Here is an 18,587-nt window from a genome sequence, read left to right on the forward strand (position 1 = left end):
TCACAAGTAGGACTTCAGTGCCTACCATTTTAAACACCTAAATCCAAATTTTAGATCCATATACCCCCTGCTCAGCTGCTACCTAACTGTGGAGAACCTAAATTTCCACTGATTAAGTCCCCCAGGCAGTGGAAGGATACTGTAAATTTCTGCCACTGGAGAAGCTACGTCAGTCATGAAACCATTGCACAATTTGGTGCCTAACTCACACCTAAGCCTTGGTTGAAGTCACAAGCTAGATATTTCCCACCTATCTCAACTGAAGGAGCTGATCTAATAGATGTGTTCAGAACCCATCTTAAAGCCTATCTATGAATTGGACCATGCACAAAATACAGCCAAAACATGAAACGCTAACCCAGTGGTCAGAGCATTCATTCTGGGTATGAGAGACCTGACCTTGATTTCTCATTCTGCCTCATGCAGCAATGCCCTAGCTGCTGGCTCATGCATGCTCTGGGATAGACCTCAAACTCTCCTGTTGAAGCTGTTCCCTAATGTCTAACAAAATATCCACCAGAGCAGGAACTGAAACCTAGGTCCTCCACCTCTCAGGTGAATGTCCATTTCCAAACTACTGGGCTACAGAGTCAGAGACCCATGCTTGCTCCCTCTCTGGTCCCCATGATGACTCTGTTTCTCCTTGAGAAACTGACAGACCTGTGTTAGACACCCAACTCCATGCAGGGCGCTCAGCTTTGAATCCCAAGCAAAGAGAAGGACTTCCATCTAGCCCAGATTTAGCCATCTAGTTCCCTCTGAGGGCAAGGATTAGGGCTCACCCCACTCAATGGCATTGACAGATAGTTCTCCACTATGCTTGCTTGCTTCTGTGAATCTCATTCTTAGGCACCTAACTTTCCCCATGCATTGTACAGAGAGCCTGGCTACCTAACTCAGAGCTGTGAATTCCACCCACTGGCAGGGCACCTAAATGTCAGGCACCACAAAGTTTAATATAGACCTCCCTTTATGAATCTAGCCCCAAAGCACCTAAGTACAACACACAACTCCCATTGAACTCAATGGACACTGGGTGTGAATATGCTTTTGAAAATCCCAGTAGGTAGCTATCTTCATCTTTGGGCACCTAACTACCTTTAAAAACCTGGCTTTGAAAACCTGTAAATTTCTTGCTTCTGTTAATATGTGCTTTGTTTAATAAATCAGTTTGAAATGCAAAACAGTTTCATAAACTTGCTTTTTTGTTCCTTATGTATCCAACACATTTAAGATAGTTTTATTTACAAAAAACAATTTATCAGGACTTGTTTTGTACACTAATTTCTATCCAAATATATCTTGGCACAAAACCTGAGTATAACTTTACCTAGCAACCAAGAAATTCATCATTCACTATTTTTTAGCAAATTAAAAATGTGAAAAATTAGGAATCCAAACAAAACTTTGAGCTACAAAATTGCTTACTAACTATATATATAATGTTTGCTCTTGGTTAGCAAAAAGAGGCATTAAATTTGCTATTGTTAGTTACAAATCAACATGATTTAATGGCCTACCAACCAATGAGAATTAACTTTTCTTTAGGAAAACAACTAAAAATTTAAAAAAGAGTAAAATGTATTATTTAAAACAAGTTATCTTGATTATTGGTTTAAATCACTGATGAAAATGAATACACCTTGTTAAACAGCAGCAGAAATAAATGACAAGTCTGACTAAATTCCAATGAATTTTATTTCAGTCTACTGGAAAAAACTTAGAGTTACAAAGGACATGAAAGCTGTCAAAAGTGAAAATACCCTAAAACTAAAGGATACCCAATATCTACTACACTTGAATCTGTACTGCAAAAGAAAATAGAGAAGATCAAATACCTTTATCATCACTACTTCTGAACAGCATAGAAGTGGGTAGGCCTGGACCTGTTGACACAACCAAGCAAGATCAGTGTTTTAGCTGAATGCCTTCTTAAACATGATCCTGTAATACTAATTAGGGGAGTGTCAGTCCCAAAATACAGGACTATGTAGCACTTTAAAGACTAACAAGATGGTTTATTAGATGATGAGCTTTCGTGGGCCAGACCCACTTCCTCAGATCAAATAGTTATTTAAAACAAGTTCAGTTCAGAGGATTCCCTTTCAAATCTGCACTTGAAAGGGAATCCTTTGAACTGTCATTCATGCTAAAATTCGACACTCACCGCGGGGGCTCAACAAAGACACCAACTACCTTATCCATTACCAAGATAGCTTCCCCAATTATCACCTCTAATACCATTAGCTCACAGACATCTACTTTTCCCCACCTCTAATATCATTAACTCACAGACATTTACCTTCCTTCTCCCCCCCCCCCCCCCCCCCCCCCGCATTCCCCTTCTGTTCTGAAATGTGATTTGTCCTTTTCATATGTGTTCATTTTTTTAATTGTATCCTTTGGTATATATGGTTGTGACTATTTTCTTCCACTATTTGATCTGAGGAAGTGAGTCTGGCCCACGAAAGCTCATCATCTAATAAACCATCTTGTTAGTCTTTAAAGTGTTACATAGTCCTGTATTTTGTTTCAGCTACACCAGACTAACACGGCTACATTTCTATCACTAGTCCCAAAATGTTCAGTTTGGGTAAATCCCGGAATTTTCGGATGATTATCTAAGCCTGATAAGGACACAGAGAATCTCCCCAAAGGCTCTCCACAGAAGCCCCAGGCTCCTCCTTGCATGTTTGAGAGAGGTGAAGTGTGAAAGCATAAGATTTCATCACCGTAAAACAATGTGCAGTTCAAAACTCAGAGGTGTTTCAGATTCATCCCTATAACTTTCCAGCACGCATGTAGGTTGGTGACTCAGGAGGTGAGATGAGTTCAGAGTGTCACTAAATATTTCTTGGGAGTCTTTGTAACAGGCTGACCATCTCTCCCCTAATATTACTCCCGCTAAACAAGGATTTTGCTTCCCTAAAAAGCATATCACTGGCCTTGCTGGCAAAGGAGTGTCCAAGTCCTTTGACAATATACAGCTCTTCATAGCAGTATCTTCCCTCCCAGAGAAATAAAAAAGTCTATGGAATTCTGCCACTGATTCTTTTGGACCACCAGTCATCAAAGAAGGCAAGAAACTATTTTCCACACTATGACCCTGAAGTGAATGTCGCCTCTACGATGTTTTCAAGGGGGCTGGTAATAGCGCATTCTTCATGATGAGCCATCAGCACTGGCTCATGCCACTGACCCTAGTCTGTTGCCCTTCTGAGCACACAGCAAGCTGCATCTGTTTGCACAGGCTGCTTCAGAGATGGGGATTGTTGGACCTACATGGAGGAGGGGAAGTGTACGTTTTGTTAGGGAGTGAGTTCTGCTGAATATTGTGATATAAATTTGTGTGACGGGTGCTTAGAGTCTTGGGTAGGCAGCCCTGTTAAATACTGCATAAATCCAAAGAAATACCAGTGAACACATATCATTGTTCTTTAGCACGTACCAAAGATATCACTGGTTGAATTCCTCCTAATTCAATACTGAGTCACATTCATAGCTATTAGTGTGGGTCATACTCACCATAACAATTCAGCAGATAATACTTTGCATCACTGCTGAAGGATGCAGAATAATATCGACATCTGTCCTTGTCCCAATCACAGCTCACACATTTAGGTGTAGTTGGACTGTTTCCAACTGACACTCTGCAAAGTGATGGAAAGTTTCATTTCAAAGGTAAATGACATTTCTGAAAATGTTCATTCAGTCACCACATTTGTCAGGTGACTAAACAATGCCAGATGGAATCTGTGTCTTTTACAGAGACATATCTCTGTACAAACCATGCATAAGCACTTCTGTAGAACAGAGCCCCCTAGTAACAATGCATTTCACATTATTATGGGTTTTCCTTACAAACATGCCACTGTATACAGTGCTAAGATCCAGTCCTAACAGCAAAAGTCCAGTTGATTTTAATGGCAGCACAAACAGAAACTAAAAGGCAATGCTGCAACTTACATCATAATCAAAACTCTAAAATACCAATATTATAATGAGCATTTTCATCTTCTAAATAAATACTTCCATTTTCTGAAACATGTCTTATTTAACAGCTTGTTTTCCTAAAATATTTTAATGAACTCTCTCACATAGGATCAATGGACTTTGAATATCTTAATCACTACTATACTTGTGTACAATTTTCATTATATTCCCTCCATGCCTAAATTAGGAAATGTAATAAGCTTCATACTTATAAAGGTTTCTTCCTCCTGGCTTTCCATCAAATTCATTACTGATGTAGTATCTATAAAACAAAGAGACTGGTTGAAATAAGTGATTTATAGTGTATTTACACAAGGTTAAATGATCATTTAGATATTGCTTAATCACATTTTTCTGCATCTAATTTTTATTTAGAGAAGTTAACAGACCTCTGCTTAATACAGGTAAATATATGAGCTATCCTGTGGTGCTCATATTTATATCTAGCCAAAATAGCCTTCCATTATTTTATGTATTTTACATCAAAGTTGCCAAACTCAGGTAATTTGTTACCTGCAGTAGCATTTGCAAAGACTAATGCAAACTGAGGGGAAGCAGTGGGAAGGCAGACCCTGAACTAGAGCGCAAACCCTGTCTTTGGGCACTGTAGCTGAAAGGAGTACTATACGCCCTTGTAAGCCCACACTACCCCTCTAAACAGGTGGAAATTTGTCTGGCCAAATGAAGGGGAACAGTTCTTTATGGCTGGGAGGCAGGGGAGAGAGGCAAACTGCTGATAAAGGGGACAAGGCACCAGTGTGTTAACCCTGACGCATCTGTTGAGAACCAGATCGGTGGAAAGGTTTAAAAGGGGCAGCCTTTTACCTTCAGCAGGCTGAGGAGGCACCTGCCTTCCATCTCCTCTGGGTGATGAAATATCAGATTTGGTCAAGATAAGAGGAGCTGGGAAGGAATTTTTCTCTTACTACTAGATTGGCCTAGGTGGGGTTGGATTTTATTTGCTCTCCACACGGGGGGTTCAGAGTGGCTTTGTTCCTGCATGGCATGAGAGCTGTATGGTAGGTTGTATGTTTCAACTCTTAAGTGTGGAGCAGAAGTCCAGTGCATGGCCAGTGGCCAGATACATGGCCTAGAAAATGACTTAAAAAAAGGTGTTCATTAAAGGAATGGAGTGGAGGGAAAGGAGGTGTTAGGACTTCTATGATTGATACCTCAAGGAGCCGGTCCCCTTTCTCATAGCCCAACTTAACCTTCCTAGGAGAGGGAGGTATGAATGGTAACATCCCAATTAATGGATTGGCTGGGGTGAACCTGGATGGGAAAAAAGGGGGAACTGATGGAACCCACCTGGCTAATTATGTAATGAAGATAAGGTTTCCTGTATTGCACACTTATCTGTTGGATAGTCTCAGACATTTAATAATAAAGTTACAGCCTGATTAAAACCATATAAAATATCTCCTGTCCTTCCTTTGGTATAGCTGAACAATAACCCTCCCTTCATGGTTGGTGCCAGGAAAAAAATCAGGTAAGGCTGGCCTCTTTCACAGATTTTATTGAGTTCCAGGATTGCTGCTGAGGGACAGAAGAGATTCCTTCACAAATGTCATTAAGTCCTGGCTTGCATTTTTCATGTTATTGTCTGTCTGACACAGAGGTCACACTAAATGCTGCCACCGAGCATCTGAGTGCAAGACAGAAACACTACACAGAAATAACTAAATTGTGTCTTTATAGCTGGGATTGCGTATCAAAGGAACAAGCATAATCCCAAAAGCCAAGGGTTGTGATGTTCCAAGACTGGAGGTCAACCTTCTTAAATAGCAAACACTAGCAGAGCAGATTACCAAACAGCAAAGAGAACAACTGAAAATATGGTGATCACATTGAGACATGTCATGGTAAAGCCTAAGTCAGTTCAGAAAAGTTTACATAGAAGCAGAAAAAAACTCTGTATGGTTTGATTATTTTTTTGCCAATATTTTAAATTATGGAACAGAATCTGGGGTGTGCTGGTGCAGGGCTTGGTACATATGATGACATAGAGCTGTCCACCCATCCCGGAGGCAGCTGGGGGACAATTTGCCCTCTGCTGCAACTTAAAGCAGCCTCAGCATTAGCCAGTCTCTATTTGTCTTTAGGAGCTGTTGTGACAGCTCTGGCCATGTCTACTCCAGCACTTCTCTTATGCTGAGGAGGTGGCAGTATACGAATTATGCTGGTTTTCACCAGCTAGGAGCTCCCTTTTTCCGTTGCCTTCACTCAGGATACCATAGCACGCTGCAACATGGAGCCGGAGCTGTCCCTGGGCACTCTAGTGCTTCTCGTGGACACGTTGCTGCAAGCCTGGCTGAACTTTCTGCAGGCTACATTCCAGGAGGTCCATCAGGGGGCTGTCAGTATCCAGGAGACCCTGGAGAAGAGCTTCCACCCTGAGGAGCACTAAGAGCCTCCCTGGTGTGCCCCACTGGGGGCTTGTGCCTCATTCCTCCCTCCTTCCACTTACCCCTCCCTAACCCCCCTTCCTGATGTCAAATAAAAACACATTTTTTGCCAAAAACAAACTCTTTATTGACCAAAACTAGGGTGGGAATGAGGGTGGAAGAGGAGAGGGAGAAACCTGGGAGGATGGAGCTGGAAGGGGGAGGCAAGGTGAGGAAGGGGTCAGGGTTGGGGGTCTTGCCAGACCAACTTGATTTTCATGCAAACCTGCTCCTGGGTTCGCATGTGGCCTTTGGTGGCCAGGCTGGCAGCTTTCCTGCCATAGATGGCTGCGTTCCTCTGTCTAGTGTGGAGATCATGGACATTGGGGGCATCCCACCAAACCTGAGTATGGTCCACCCTGATCTCCGCCCTGGACCAGGAAGGCTCCCACCTTCTACGGTCCCTGGCAGGCTCCTGGGAGCTGGCAGACTACTCCTGGGATGCAGTGGAGGGCTGGCTGCCAGTGGCTTGCTGGCTCATGTTTTGGGGCCACGGAGTCGGGGCAGTGACTGCTGGCTCTGGGCCGGCAGGCTTGGAGCTGGCACAGACACTGTGGCCAGAGTCTTCCTCTTTAAGGGCTCCGGAACTGTGGGGAGGGAGAAGAATTTTCCTGGTTTGGCCCAGAGTGGCCACCAGGGGAAACTGGGAAGGCTGGAGGCCCCCTATTTCAGAATACGCATCTACACAGCGCTTATTCCGAATTAGCTAATTCAAGTTAGGCATTATTCCTCGGAGAATGAAGTTTAACTAACTCGAATTAAGCACCCTGCTATTTCAAATTTAATTTGAAATAGCGGTTTGCTTGTGTAGATGCTATGGAAGTTAATTCAGACTAACGGCTGTTATTCCAAATTCACTTTGATGTGTAGACATACACAATTTGGGAAAACTTCTTTCCTACTTGCTCATCTCCAGTAGGTAACTTTACAAAGATGTGCACATTAGAGGAGCTGTTATTGCACCTGAATTTATAAAAAGGCACTAGCTGCAAGAAATCAATGTGCAAAAAGCGTCACATCCTATGAAAGAAGCCATTAGCCATTACAAACAGCCATGAGCTAGAGACTATGATAAAAACATATGCAGGACTGTATGGGTTAAACTGTTCGGGACACCATCAGGGGGTTGTTAGTTGGGCTGTTACAAGTAAGAGCAACTTGAGACGCTTCAATGTTCTTGCTCTTTATTCTATATAGTGGTCACAAAGCAAGTGACTGAACAGGATTTTACATTATGTAGTTTTACTCTGTTTTACATTGATAACTAAGTATATTTGTTATAACAGTTACCTTATTTATTGTGTTTGACAAACACATGCTCTCTCTTTTAAATCCAATTCTCCTCTTACCATACTCCTTTATCTCTACTGACTAAAATGGAATTGTACTTAATTTACAACACTATGAAGTAAGTGGTAAAGAATGCATCATTCTTCACTTGAATTTTAACAATACTTAAGGGGACAGCTGTCCTCTGAAATACATTCTAAATATTTTTTACAGAAGAAAACATTCAAAATAAGCTGGGACCTCTAAAAAGAGCATTTCTGAATTTAATGTGAGACTGAAACAAAATGAGAATTTTTCTGAAACCAAGTAAGAAAATTGCCCCTGGCATAACTTCTTTTCGAATCAGAAGGCTTAAGCTTTAAATATTCCCAAGATAGTCAAGCAGAAAAAAAACAAAAGTAGAACAGCCTCTGCATCCTCTGCCCCCATACAATTTCTGGTCTGCATCTGAAGAAAGGGCATGATGTTTCACAGACACTGTAATATCTTTTAACAATACATTGTAGGAAAAGCCTACAGTCAAATATGTAGAGCAGTATACACGTGTGTACATGTATCTCAAAGATAAGAAAACACTGCAAAGTTCAGAACTGTCTAGAATAAAAATATTTTCGAACTCTACACACATTTGCATCCAGAGATTTGGGTTGAGAATTGTGTGAGAGTTTGCATGTACATATGTACGCACACCTGAATCAATCCTTTATGTTCCACTAAATGTTATTGACTACCCCCCCCCCCCCATGAAGACAAGAGCCTCCCTTCCATTCACAAGGAGTAGATTTCAAAAGGACTGAGGCACATAAAGGTACAGATAGATGCCTAGCAGGTTCTCCAACAGCCACTAACCTGTACTATGTTGTAAAGACTTACTATTAAATTGATTTTCTTACAATACTCACATAAAGTCACTGGTTACAGCTTCTATACTGATGACTTCCCATTTTCCATTTGTAATAGGTTTTCTGCTCTAAAAACAAAGGGAGGCAAAAGGTAAATTCCATGGCGGTCTAAAGAAATGTCAATCAGCAATGACTGTCCTAGGAGTTATTACTCACCCCGCTGCCATTAATATAGTGGATGTGTTTGTAGCCCTCTGTATTGCTTAGAATTTTATAGTAGCCAACATTATCAGGTGCAAAGTAAGGGTCAGAAGGCTGAAACTGGAAAAACACAACAAACCTTTTAAAGCAGATGATAGAAACCGAAGAACAAAATGTTAACCTTTAGTTTTGGGGATTCCCGCAACATCTGAATTCACAGTTTCTTAACATGCACGTCATGTATCTTAGTAAACATATCGCACAATGCTGTGTCAGTTCAGGGGGGGGAAATCTATTTTCATTAGGTGTGTGAAACCTATAGCAACCATCTTTAGAAGTAAATATAGCCAACATGTTGCATTTGTTTCTTCAGCAACAGAATTTCCGGTGCACTAGCAACCTGCCACCCACCAGCTTCCACCTCCCCTTCAGATGTAAGGATTTCAGGTTTACTATTTCCCTGTCACTTTATAATATCGTGGCGTACGTGTTACTGCTAATTGCTAAATGTAACATTTGAGGGGGCTTGCATGTTTATGAATTTGGGCACATTTCATTAACATGTCTCCTATCTTCTGCAAGCTTTTCAATTGAAAAATGGCTTCATTTTCCAATGAAAACAAGCTATGTCTCAAGGGCAAATGGTCCAATTTTGTGTGGAAGTGGCTTTACAATTCAAAACAACCTAAAGCTGGCACTTGTATTTTTATGTTGTCACTGAGGAAAAAACCATTCAACAAAAACAGACCTGACCCAAAGCACATTTAAATCAACAGGAGTCTTTCCATTGACTCCTGAGGGCTTTGGGTTAGACTCTGTATGTTAAATATAGAAATAATCAAGCAAGCAAACAAACATCAAACCTGAAAAGCATGAAATTGCTCCCAGTGAAATAACAGTAAATTTCTATAGTGTATTACACACTCAAAACAATAACCACTTCTCACAATCACCCACAACATCCTACTGTTCTTTTTTTATATATGGGGAAACAGATTGATAAAGTGACATGTCTAAGGCCATTCAGTAAGTCAGTAGTATAAACTGGGATTAGCACTCAAGGTCATTTCTCTGTACAGTACTGCCTGCTTGGCAATATTTTTATACAAAACTACATGGACTGTATTTCACTAGTTTTTCAAAGGCCTATTTAAAACTGAAATCTTATTTCAGCTAAATGTGATTCTCCTTTATCTTATCTGGCAAGGGCTTACATTCCGAGGCTACCCACAGTTGGTTCCTAGGCCATGATCAATATAGGGACCGTGATGTACTGTGTGATCTTGAATTCACTATACTTTTTCCCTCTGGTTAGTAAAAATTACAATACTGCCCAGCTCATGCAGAATGCTTTTCATCAGTACATCTCAAAGCACTTGACAAAAAGAGGTAATTAAAAAGAGGTCACTAATCAGCCAATGTCATTTTATCCTGGGCTGGATGAGATTATAGGTAAAATCTGCCTATATGGAGATTTCGTGCATGGCAAGCCAGAGTGTCAGTCTATAGGGCTCTGGCCTACCACTTACTGGCTACATCTAGACTGCAAAGCTCTTTCGAAAAAGAGCATCTAGACTACAACCAGTACTTTTGAAAAGCAAGGCGCTTTTTCGAAAGAGAGCATCCAGGCAGTCTGTGCATCCTCACATCCATTTCACTTGGCCAGTCACTGCACAGTAGGGTGGAGTTCTGTAGACTGTCACTGTGGCTTGTTGTGAAATTAAAATACCTTCTTTTCTCTCTCTCTCTCTCTCTCTCTCTCTCTCTCTCCTGACTCTTTTTTAAAAATCCTGCTAGTTTAATGGCACAAAGACTCATGATTTTGCCCAACAGTTTACACCAACTGTCTGATTGTAGAGCCTTTGCTGTATAGAAGCAAAATGTGTCAGCATTAAAGCTTTCCTTTTCATATCAAATCTGACAGCAGGTGGGATGATCTCTCATAGTTGTACTGGGGATGATTTCATCCCTGCTGTTTCCTCCCTCACTGTGTTTAATTTTTGCTTTCTGACTTTAAAGTGAATTTGTGACTAAAACAGAGTCAATGTGTGGAGAGTGCAGGCGTGGAGAGCATATTCTGTGTTCTCATCAGAAATTCTGAAACACATTTCTCCCTCGAATCTGATCTTTTGGGTCTAGCCTTCACTTCCTCCAGATAGTAGTTCAACAGGTGCCTACTCTCTACCACTTGGCATTCTGTCCCCCTGCAATGTGGAAAATGGCAGTTAGATAGAGTTCTAATCAGCAGAGCTGTGAGAAAAATTTCATCTAGTTGGTTAAAACAAAAAGTGAGCAAGACTTTGCTGTTCTTGTGGTTTGGGGGATTTTGTTTTAAGAGCAAAAAGGGATAAATGTGAATGAAGTGATGTCGTATTTTGTTATGCTAAAGGCCCACTTTCCAAACCAGTGCAGAAACAACAGGGGAGATTCTTTTAGTGCATTTTGGCTCCTTCATGCCACACTAATAGTGCAAAGCTTTGGCAGGAGAGTGGTCAGGTCCAGCTAACTGAGCATTCCACTAGTGTCAAGGACTTCTCAGCTGGCAGAGTGAATACCTACCTCTTGCACAATCTCACTCTGTAGGCAATAACTCAGAGACAAAGGGGGAACTGACAGAAGCACACAGCTCTGGCTATCTCTAGCCACTGTGCAGTTCCAGAGAACTGTTGCCCACTGACATGCATTAAACAACCCCTAGATCAATCAAACTATACTGGAGCCAGAGTTATAAGCTAAATTCAGAAAGTTTAGAGTTACAAAACCCATAAAATTGAAATGAGTGGGTTATGTACAACTCCGATTGAGATCTATTGATTTTGCCACATGTGTGCAGTTAGCCATTGTCCAAGGTAAGTTATGGATCAGGTGTGGGTAGCATACCATTAGAAATATAAGACATCCATAATTAAATGTAAGAAAATCTTTTTTAATTGGTGCATTATATGACATGTTGTAATCTAGTAACTGAATACTCACTGTGCCAATCCAGCCAGTTTTACTTTCTTCTGTATGTTGTTTGTCCTGAGGAAAAAACAAACAAAGCTCTACTAGCATGATAGTATATATTTCACATAGTAGTCTGTATCACACAAATATGTCTGAATAATTTTTTTCCCTCCATCCCACTCTTGACTCTTATTTTTAAGTCATTTGATTATTAAGCTCCATCTTCCATACCTTTGGACACTGCCAAGTTCCATTGTCTCTCATAAAGTCACAGACTGCGAGGACTGAAAAATTCTGAATCCTTCTGAGCCACTGCAGACAGATCCTGTCATCAGTTACCCATGTTACAACACTCAAATAGTGATCCCTGGAAATAACAAATGCTATTAGATGCTTTAGCATCTTGCATACATTGCTTTTCTCTATATGCGTGTTCAACAGTTCACTGAATTCTACTGATTCAGGTCTTACACTTTAAGCTGCAGTTGCATTCAATTGCATTTTCAGTTGCATTCAATGCTACAGATCTCAGTAACCCATTGCAATGCTTGATGTCTATTAAAGAACGAGCTAGAGTTTGTGTGTGTGTCAGTGTCCTATAAGAATTATACTTAAATGTTGACAGAGACATTCATGGATGAAATCAGAACTGCTCAACAATATATCCAAAGCCCTATACTATGGACAGTTAGAGGGGACTCTAATTCAAATGGTATGGGTCTGTGATTCTGAAGTTTTATCCCACAGTCTCCATGAAGTTCTGACGTCATGGAGTGTAGTGAAGTGACAACCTGGAATCCTTGGTTAACCAGATATAATGGAGATTTTTGTAGATGGTCCTATGCAATTCCTAAGAGGGATCTATTATTCTACTGTTTTGGTTTGATATTGCTAGTAGTCCTGTGCTTGCTACGCGGGGCTTGAGCATACTAACATCACATTTTACTACTCAAGCGCTTTGTCTTCACTGAGAGTTTTTCCAGCAGAATATATGCTAATGAGGGACTCATTAGCATAAATCACTACATTATTAGCATATTTTTTGCCATTTCGTTTTGCGCAAGGGGTTTTTGTGCAAAAAGAAGCAGCGTGGACAGAGTTTTTTTGCACAAAAAAATGCCATTTTGTGCAAGATCCTTATGCCTCTCGAGGACAGGCATAAGAATCTTGCACAAAACAGGGGGGTTGTGAAAAAAACCCACCCACACTGCTTCTTTTTGTGCAAAAACCCCTTGCACAAAAAAAGGCAGAAAATATGCTGAGTCCCTCATTAGCATATTTTCTGCCAGAAAAACTCACAGTGAAGACGTAGCCAAGTAGTTCCATCTCCAGAACATCATCCAGCTGATAACTTTACAAGAAAGATGTCACATCAAAAAGAAAAGCTTTCATTGTTTGCACTCTATATGCACGAGCTCCTTTCTTTATTATAACAAAAGGCAGCACCTGCAGAATGCAGTGGTTCTCGTTCCCAATTGTGGTCTGTTACTCTTGTGTGAAAAAGGAGAACAGGAGGTTATGCCCTCCCATTATGACAGGGGTAATTAATTACTGCAGGCTTTGCAAACTGATCTAATGAAATATCTTCACAAGACTTTGCTCTTAGCTCTACAACTGACATGTTTGTCAAAGTTCATGTTTCCTCTCTCTCCTTCCCTTACCAATCAGCTGACAAAGGTGGGAGGTTCTAAGGTGAAATTAATTGTTTATGAGACTATAAAAATGCCCTCAATGCAAAAAAACAAAACAAGAAAACAAAAAATCCAAAAAAACCCTTGCCTTTATTGTTTACTTCAACTACAAGAGCTATATTTTATCAGATATGCCACTTAGTTTTATGCTCTGATTATTTTTTGGTGAATTTCTGGTTACAATATAGGGTTTTTTCCATGCACGCATAAGCCAAGTTTACACAGCATTATTATTTGGAATAACTAACATTATTCAGAAACAACAAAGTGCGCATCTATACTACAAAACTTTATTTTGAAATAATGTCAAACTGGAGGACTTCTTACTCCGATCCATGGTAACCATCATTTCACGAGGAGTAAGGGAAGTTGAAGGAAGAGTATTCTTCCTTCAACTTCCTGCTGTGTAGACAGCGCCAAAAGCCGAATTAAGCTATTTCAACTTCAGCTACGTAATTAACATAGCTCAAGTTGTGTATCTTAATTTGACTTTAGCCCTGCTGTGTATATGTTTTGTTTTTTTAAACTGAGAAAGTCAACAATTCTGCAGGAAAATTTGAATGGAAAATAAGGCAATTAAAAAATGAAAAAACAATCAATTTTTTCAGAGACTTTTTGCAGCTTTTTTAATGACCATATTTTACAAACAATAGGAAGGTTAGAGTGTACCTCTTCTTTTCAGGAATTTTTACATTCGAGGAGTCAATTTTGATGTGATTAATTCAAACTATAGGGGTTCCAGACAGTGCAAAAATGTGGCATTTAACTTCCTTGTTTTCTCCCTGGAAAGAGTACTTTTGCAATCCTGTGCCATAGTGCATTCCCCACTCTGCAACTTTCTTATTTCCAACACTGGTACACACTGATAGTCTCACAGGGCAAAATCCATCCCTGTGCACAGACCTGGGCATTAGTTGCTTCTCAGTTAACCATCCCACATGAACACTCAGCACTACATGGATTTAAGTAGGATTTGAATGATACATGTGCTTTATGCTGGCCTTCAGCAAATTCACAAATTTTACCAGAATTTTAAATGGAAAAAAAGTTGCCATTTCAAGCATTTTGGCAGCTGACTTAGAAATGGTTGGAGTGCCTCTCGGGATAAACACTACAATTAAAGAGAAATTCCTAAATCATGGGGTCGAGACCCATTCAAGACATGAAAAGGAGACATTGTTTTCATTGAGCACAACAGGCATACTCATAGAGGGCAAGGACCCCCACAATATGTGTGTAAGGCTAATGCAGTAGCTTCTGAAAAGGGGCACAGGTCTCCTGATAGTGCTTGGGGTCCAGACATCAGAGGACATATACATTTGTAAGACTAGCTTCAAGCATAGTGACGTGGCTGTGCTTCTTGGGAGTGCTCAGTAGCACTGCATAGGCAAATGAGTGCAGACATGATGTCTCCTGGAACTCCCTCTAAGCATCCCCCAATCTTGCCAGCCCTCTATGTAGGGTTGTACTTAATGCCAGAATTTAGCCATAAGATGGTAACATGTTACCTCTCTTTTGACAACAATGCCAAACAACCTGCCTGCATCCCCTTCTCTAGCCCCAGCTGGCAGTCAATTTACAATGGGAACAAATGTATCTTTTTAAATCAGGGAAAACTTGAGACAAAGCTACACAATAGTATGTGGTTACTTTTTCCTCAGCAGTGAGAATGTTTTCGATTCAGTCCCCAGCATGAACACTCACGTTGCCTTACATTACATCATTTCCCCACAGATCAGCTTCTGCTTATTAAAGTTTGCTATCATGTAATTCTTTAAGGTAAGTTGGAGCTGAGCATGAGGAAAGATGTTTATAACAGCATCAAGTGCTTCCTACATCTTGACTTACAAATGATGGTTGAATATAAGTGTTACATGTATCGTATTTGATCCTAAGCAGAATCAGACTTTTGTATTCTTGTAAATTCTGGGCCTGATCTACTATTGTGTTAGCCCAGATTTGTATAATGTCATACCAAAATAAAACTACAGAAACTCCAGTAGGAAAATCAGACCCTGTATTAAGCTAGGAAGTTGTGTGCATGTTATTGTTCTGAGCCAAACATGTTACAGTATTGCTCTGCTTGTTGCTAGTGAAATAAAAGAAGATTTTGCTAAAGCAGAAATCTATTAAAAACTAAACTGAAAACAGATGTTTATTTACACTTCTGTCTAGAAAACTTCAAGATCTGGCTAGCATCATGAATATTTTGTGGAATTGTAGGGCTATGATAGAATATATGAACAATATATTAATGCAAACAAATACAGTATATGAGGTTGGATATATCCTTTAATCACTGATACACTGTGGACTGGACTGGGATGGAATGAGATATTCTCTGTATTCTGGCTATAGTGAATTGATAACATGGCAGAAGATGCTGTCTTATAGCCCCAGGGCTTTGCTTTTTCTAAAGATTATCACATTTTTCTGTGTGATACAGCATGTACTGTATCTCATTGTCTCTAAATTCTCATTGCAAACATAAAACACATACACTTAGTAAGTCTGCAGTATTGTGGAAACAGGAGACTTTAGACACACAAATTTTGCATGTAAAGTTAAATACATTTGCTTGCTCTTTTCAGAATACTCAAATTTATGTCAAGTAGCACTTTGTCAGTGGTGTTTTGAGAAATAAAACTTTTCATTTACTTTCTGAATTACTGGCTTCCATAATAATATTTCCAAGAAAAAGACACATTTTAAAGTTTAATCAGAGAAATTTTGCTGTTACCTCACAATCTGAGTATTGCTTTAAAATGAGCCAATGAAAACACAGAGGAATCTTCTCCCAGTGAAATCAGATACAGTGAATCTTCATTTGCAGTGAAACATAGCTACAATTCTGAATTATTTATCAGTGCATTGTAATGTGCAAATTCAATTCCACGTATAGTCAATTGCTGCTCAAAGTAAAGCTGTTCTGTGAAATGATTTCACTGTAAGTAGGATCCACTGCATGTGATGAGCCAATAACATGTCATATTCTGAGCACAAGAAATCTGGAATATGCCACCACCTTTAAATAATTTTTAGAAGGAATAATCTCTACATGGGGTTTACACAGTAAATCCTGTTCCTCTCTGAGCAGTGTGATAATATAACCCAGTGATATATGATAGTAATCTAGGGCATTTACAGAGAAAACCATCATATTATTAAAACTACTTACCCTGATATTATGCTAGCTGGTGCAATAATTTCACTGGTATTCACAGTGGAAGGAGATTGGGTATTCACAACAAATAATTTTACAGTAGGATTTGTAGCTCCCGCCTAAAGAAAGAAAGAAATGTTTCACATTATTTCTGAAGACAGTAAATACTTTCGAAGTGAAAACAACTCTTGAAATTAGAGAAGATAGAAAAGAAATTGTAAAGTGCAGCAGCAATGAGACATGTAGGTTAGACTGTATGGAGAAACACAATTCTGTTCAGATTGTGGGCAAATACACTTAGGTTTTTTATGAAGAAATTAGTCACATAATTCTAGTAAAAACATACCTCTTCATTTATAAAAACAAACATCCATCATCACATTTGATACACTGTGACTTCATTTACTATATTTGCTAATATACCATAACTTCTGCCAGTGGGTAGGGCTTATTGCTCTCCAACAATGGGTTACCTTCAACCCACTACTAAGGGAGAGGGAAGACCTTTTTTGAGGCGGGGGCCGCTGACCCACAGAATAATCAGTTGGGGGGCCACACACAAGTGAGAAGCAAGAAACAAACACTCCTCACTGATGTGGCCCCCTGAAACTGAGAAAGACACTCTGCACATTCAACTCACACATCAGAGCCTAGGGGGGCCCAGACTAGTAGCTTTTGTGTGCTCCAGCTCTGCAGGAGGACAGCGGGGGATGGAGCACCAGTGCATGCTCCCCAATGCTTGCAGGGAGCCCTCGTGAAATGAGGCGTAATGGTAGTTCGAACTAGGAAGCCTAGTTCGAACTACCTAGTTCGTGCCCTGTGTAGCCGCGCTGCACGGGGTTCGAACCAGCGGGGTTTTAAAAATGGCGACTCCCCGCTTATGCAAATGAAGCCCGGGAAATTCAAATCCCGGGCTTCATTTGCAAGTGCGGTATGCCTACATTACCCTCCTAGTTCGAACTAGGAGGGTAGTGTAGACATACCCAAAAAGACATACCCTTAATCTGCATATTTTGAAGGGTCTATATACAAAATTTGTATCTGTATCTGCAAAAATGAGCTATGGATATCCACATCTGCAGATATGAATACCTGCAGATATAAAGCAGATAGCCACAGATTTGCAGGACTCAGATAATCTCCTGGGAGCCATTAACTGAAACATCCCAAAACTGCCACAATGATTTCACTAAGGGTGGTGCTTTTTATGATATTACTAAATGTTTCTGATTCTCACACACCTTTCTTCCTTTCTTGCCTCTCAGTCAGAAGCATTTCCTTTGAGATTTATGGACAGAAAGGGCTATGAAAATGCAAAACTTATTCCACACCTGCTGAGTTTAGTTTATTAACTGCCATACTCAAGCTAGGTTATTAGTCAATTATCCTGCTGTCAAGGCTGTTCCCCATTCTGGCACTTCAAGTATGGATGGTGGGAATCCACAAGGGACTTTAAAATACCCTGCTACTAAAGTCTTCTATTTCAAAACTCCTATAGCCTTGAATAAAAAAAGCGCTTTGAAAACCCAAGAAGATGCATTTGTGAATTTCTTCCTATGGGATACCCTTAAGCGCTTTAACCCTCCTTCTGGAGAAAGCTTGAAAAAAACCTATATATTTTTCTTAATAGCTGCCATTGCAGTCTTAGGCATGTGCACACAGAACCGCCTGCCTTCCAGGGAACAGGAATCACATAACAGCCTTAAAAAAGTGATATTTATTAACAAAACAAAGAAAACACAGTTGGGGTGTGTCTAGATTATATGGCTCCGTCGACATAGTCAATGAAGCAGGGATTTAAATAATCTTTGCTTCATTAAAATAAAAATGGTCACCACGCTGTGCTGACAATCACCTGATCCGCTTCATTGACTATGACAAGTAAACCACTTTACATGGCTCCATCGACAGAGCCATGTAGTCTAGACACGTCCTTGGTGAGTATTGCTTGGCTGCTAGGTGTTACAGAGCAACCCCCCCAAAAAAGGAAGATTAAAACACGGAGGCTATGTCTACA

The 18,587-nt window shown here is 40.2% G+C and overlaps 1 protein-coding gene across 1 annotated transcript in view; it reads right to left on the bottom strand.

Moving 5' to 3' along the window:
- DPP4 (dipeptidyl peptidase 4) overlaps positions 1 to 18,587 on the bottom strand; it is a 76,664-nt gene that overhangs the window by 28,139 nt on the left and 29,938 nt on the right. The window contains exons 10-17 of the mRNA XM_006114841.4: positions 16,586 to 16,689; positions 11,948 to 12,083; positions 11,747 to 11,791; positions 8,786 to 8,890; positions 8,630 to 8,697; positions 4,202 to 4,255; positions 3,526 to 3,650; positions 1,839 to 1,886 (exon numbers count right to left, since the gene is read on the bottom strand). Coding sequence (XP_006114903.2) covers positions 1,839 to 1,886; positions 3,526 to 3,650; positions 4,202 to 4,255; positions 8,630 to 8,697; positions 8,786 to 8,890; positions 11,747 to 11,791; positions 11,948 to 12,083; positions 16,586 to 16,689 — 685 coding nt within the window. The remainder of the gene's footprint in view (positions 1 to 1,838; positions 1,887 to 3,525; positions 3,651 to 4,201; positions 4,256 to 8,629; positions 8,698 to 8,785; positions 8,891 to 11,746; positions 11,792 to 11,947; positions 12,084 to 16,585; positions 16,690 to 18,587) is intronic.

The sequence above is a fragment of the Pelodiscus sinensis genome, chromosome 7, assembly GCF_049634645.1.
Source record: "Pelodiscus sinensis isolate JC-2024 chromosome 7, ASM4963464v1, whole genome shotgun sequence".
Lineage (NCBI taxonomy): Eukaryota > Metazoa > Chordata > Testudines > Trionychidae > Pelodiscus > Pelodiscus sinensis.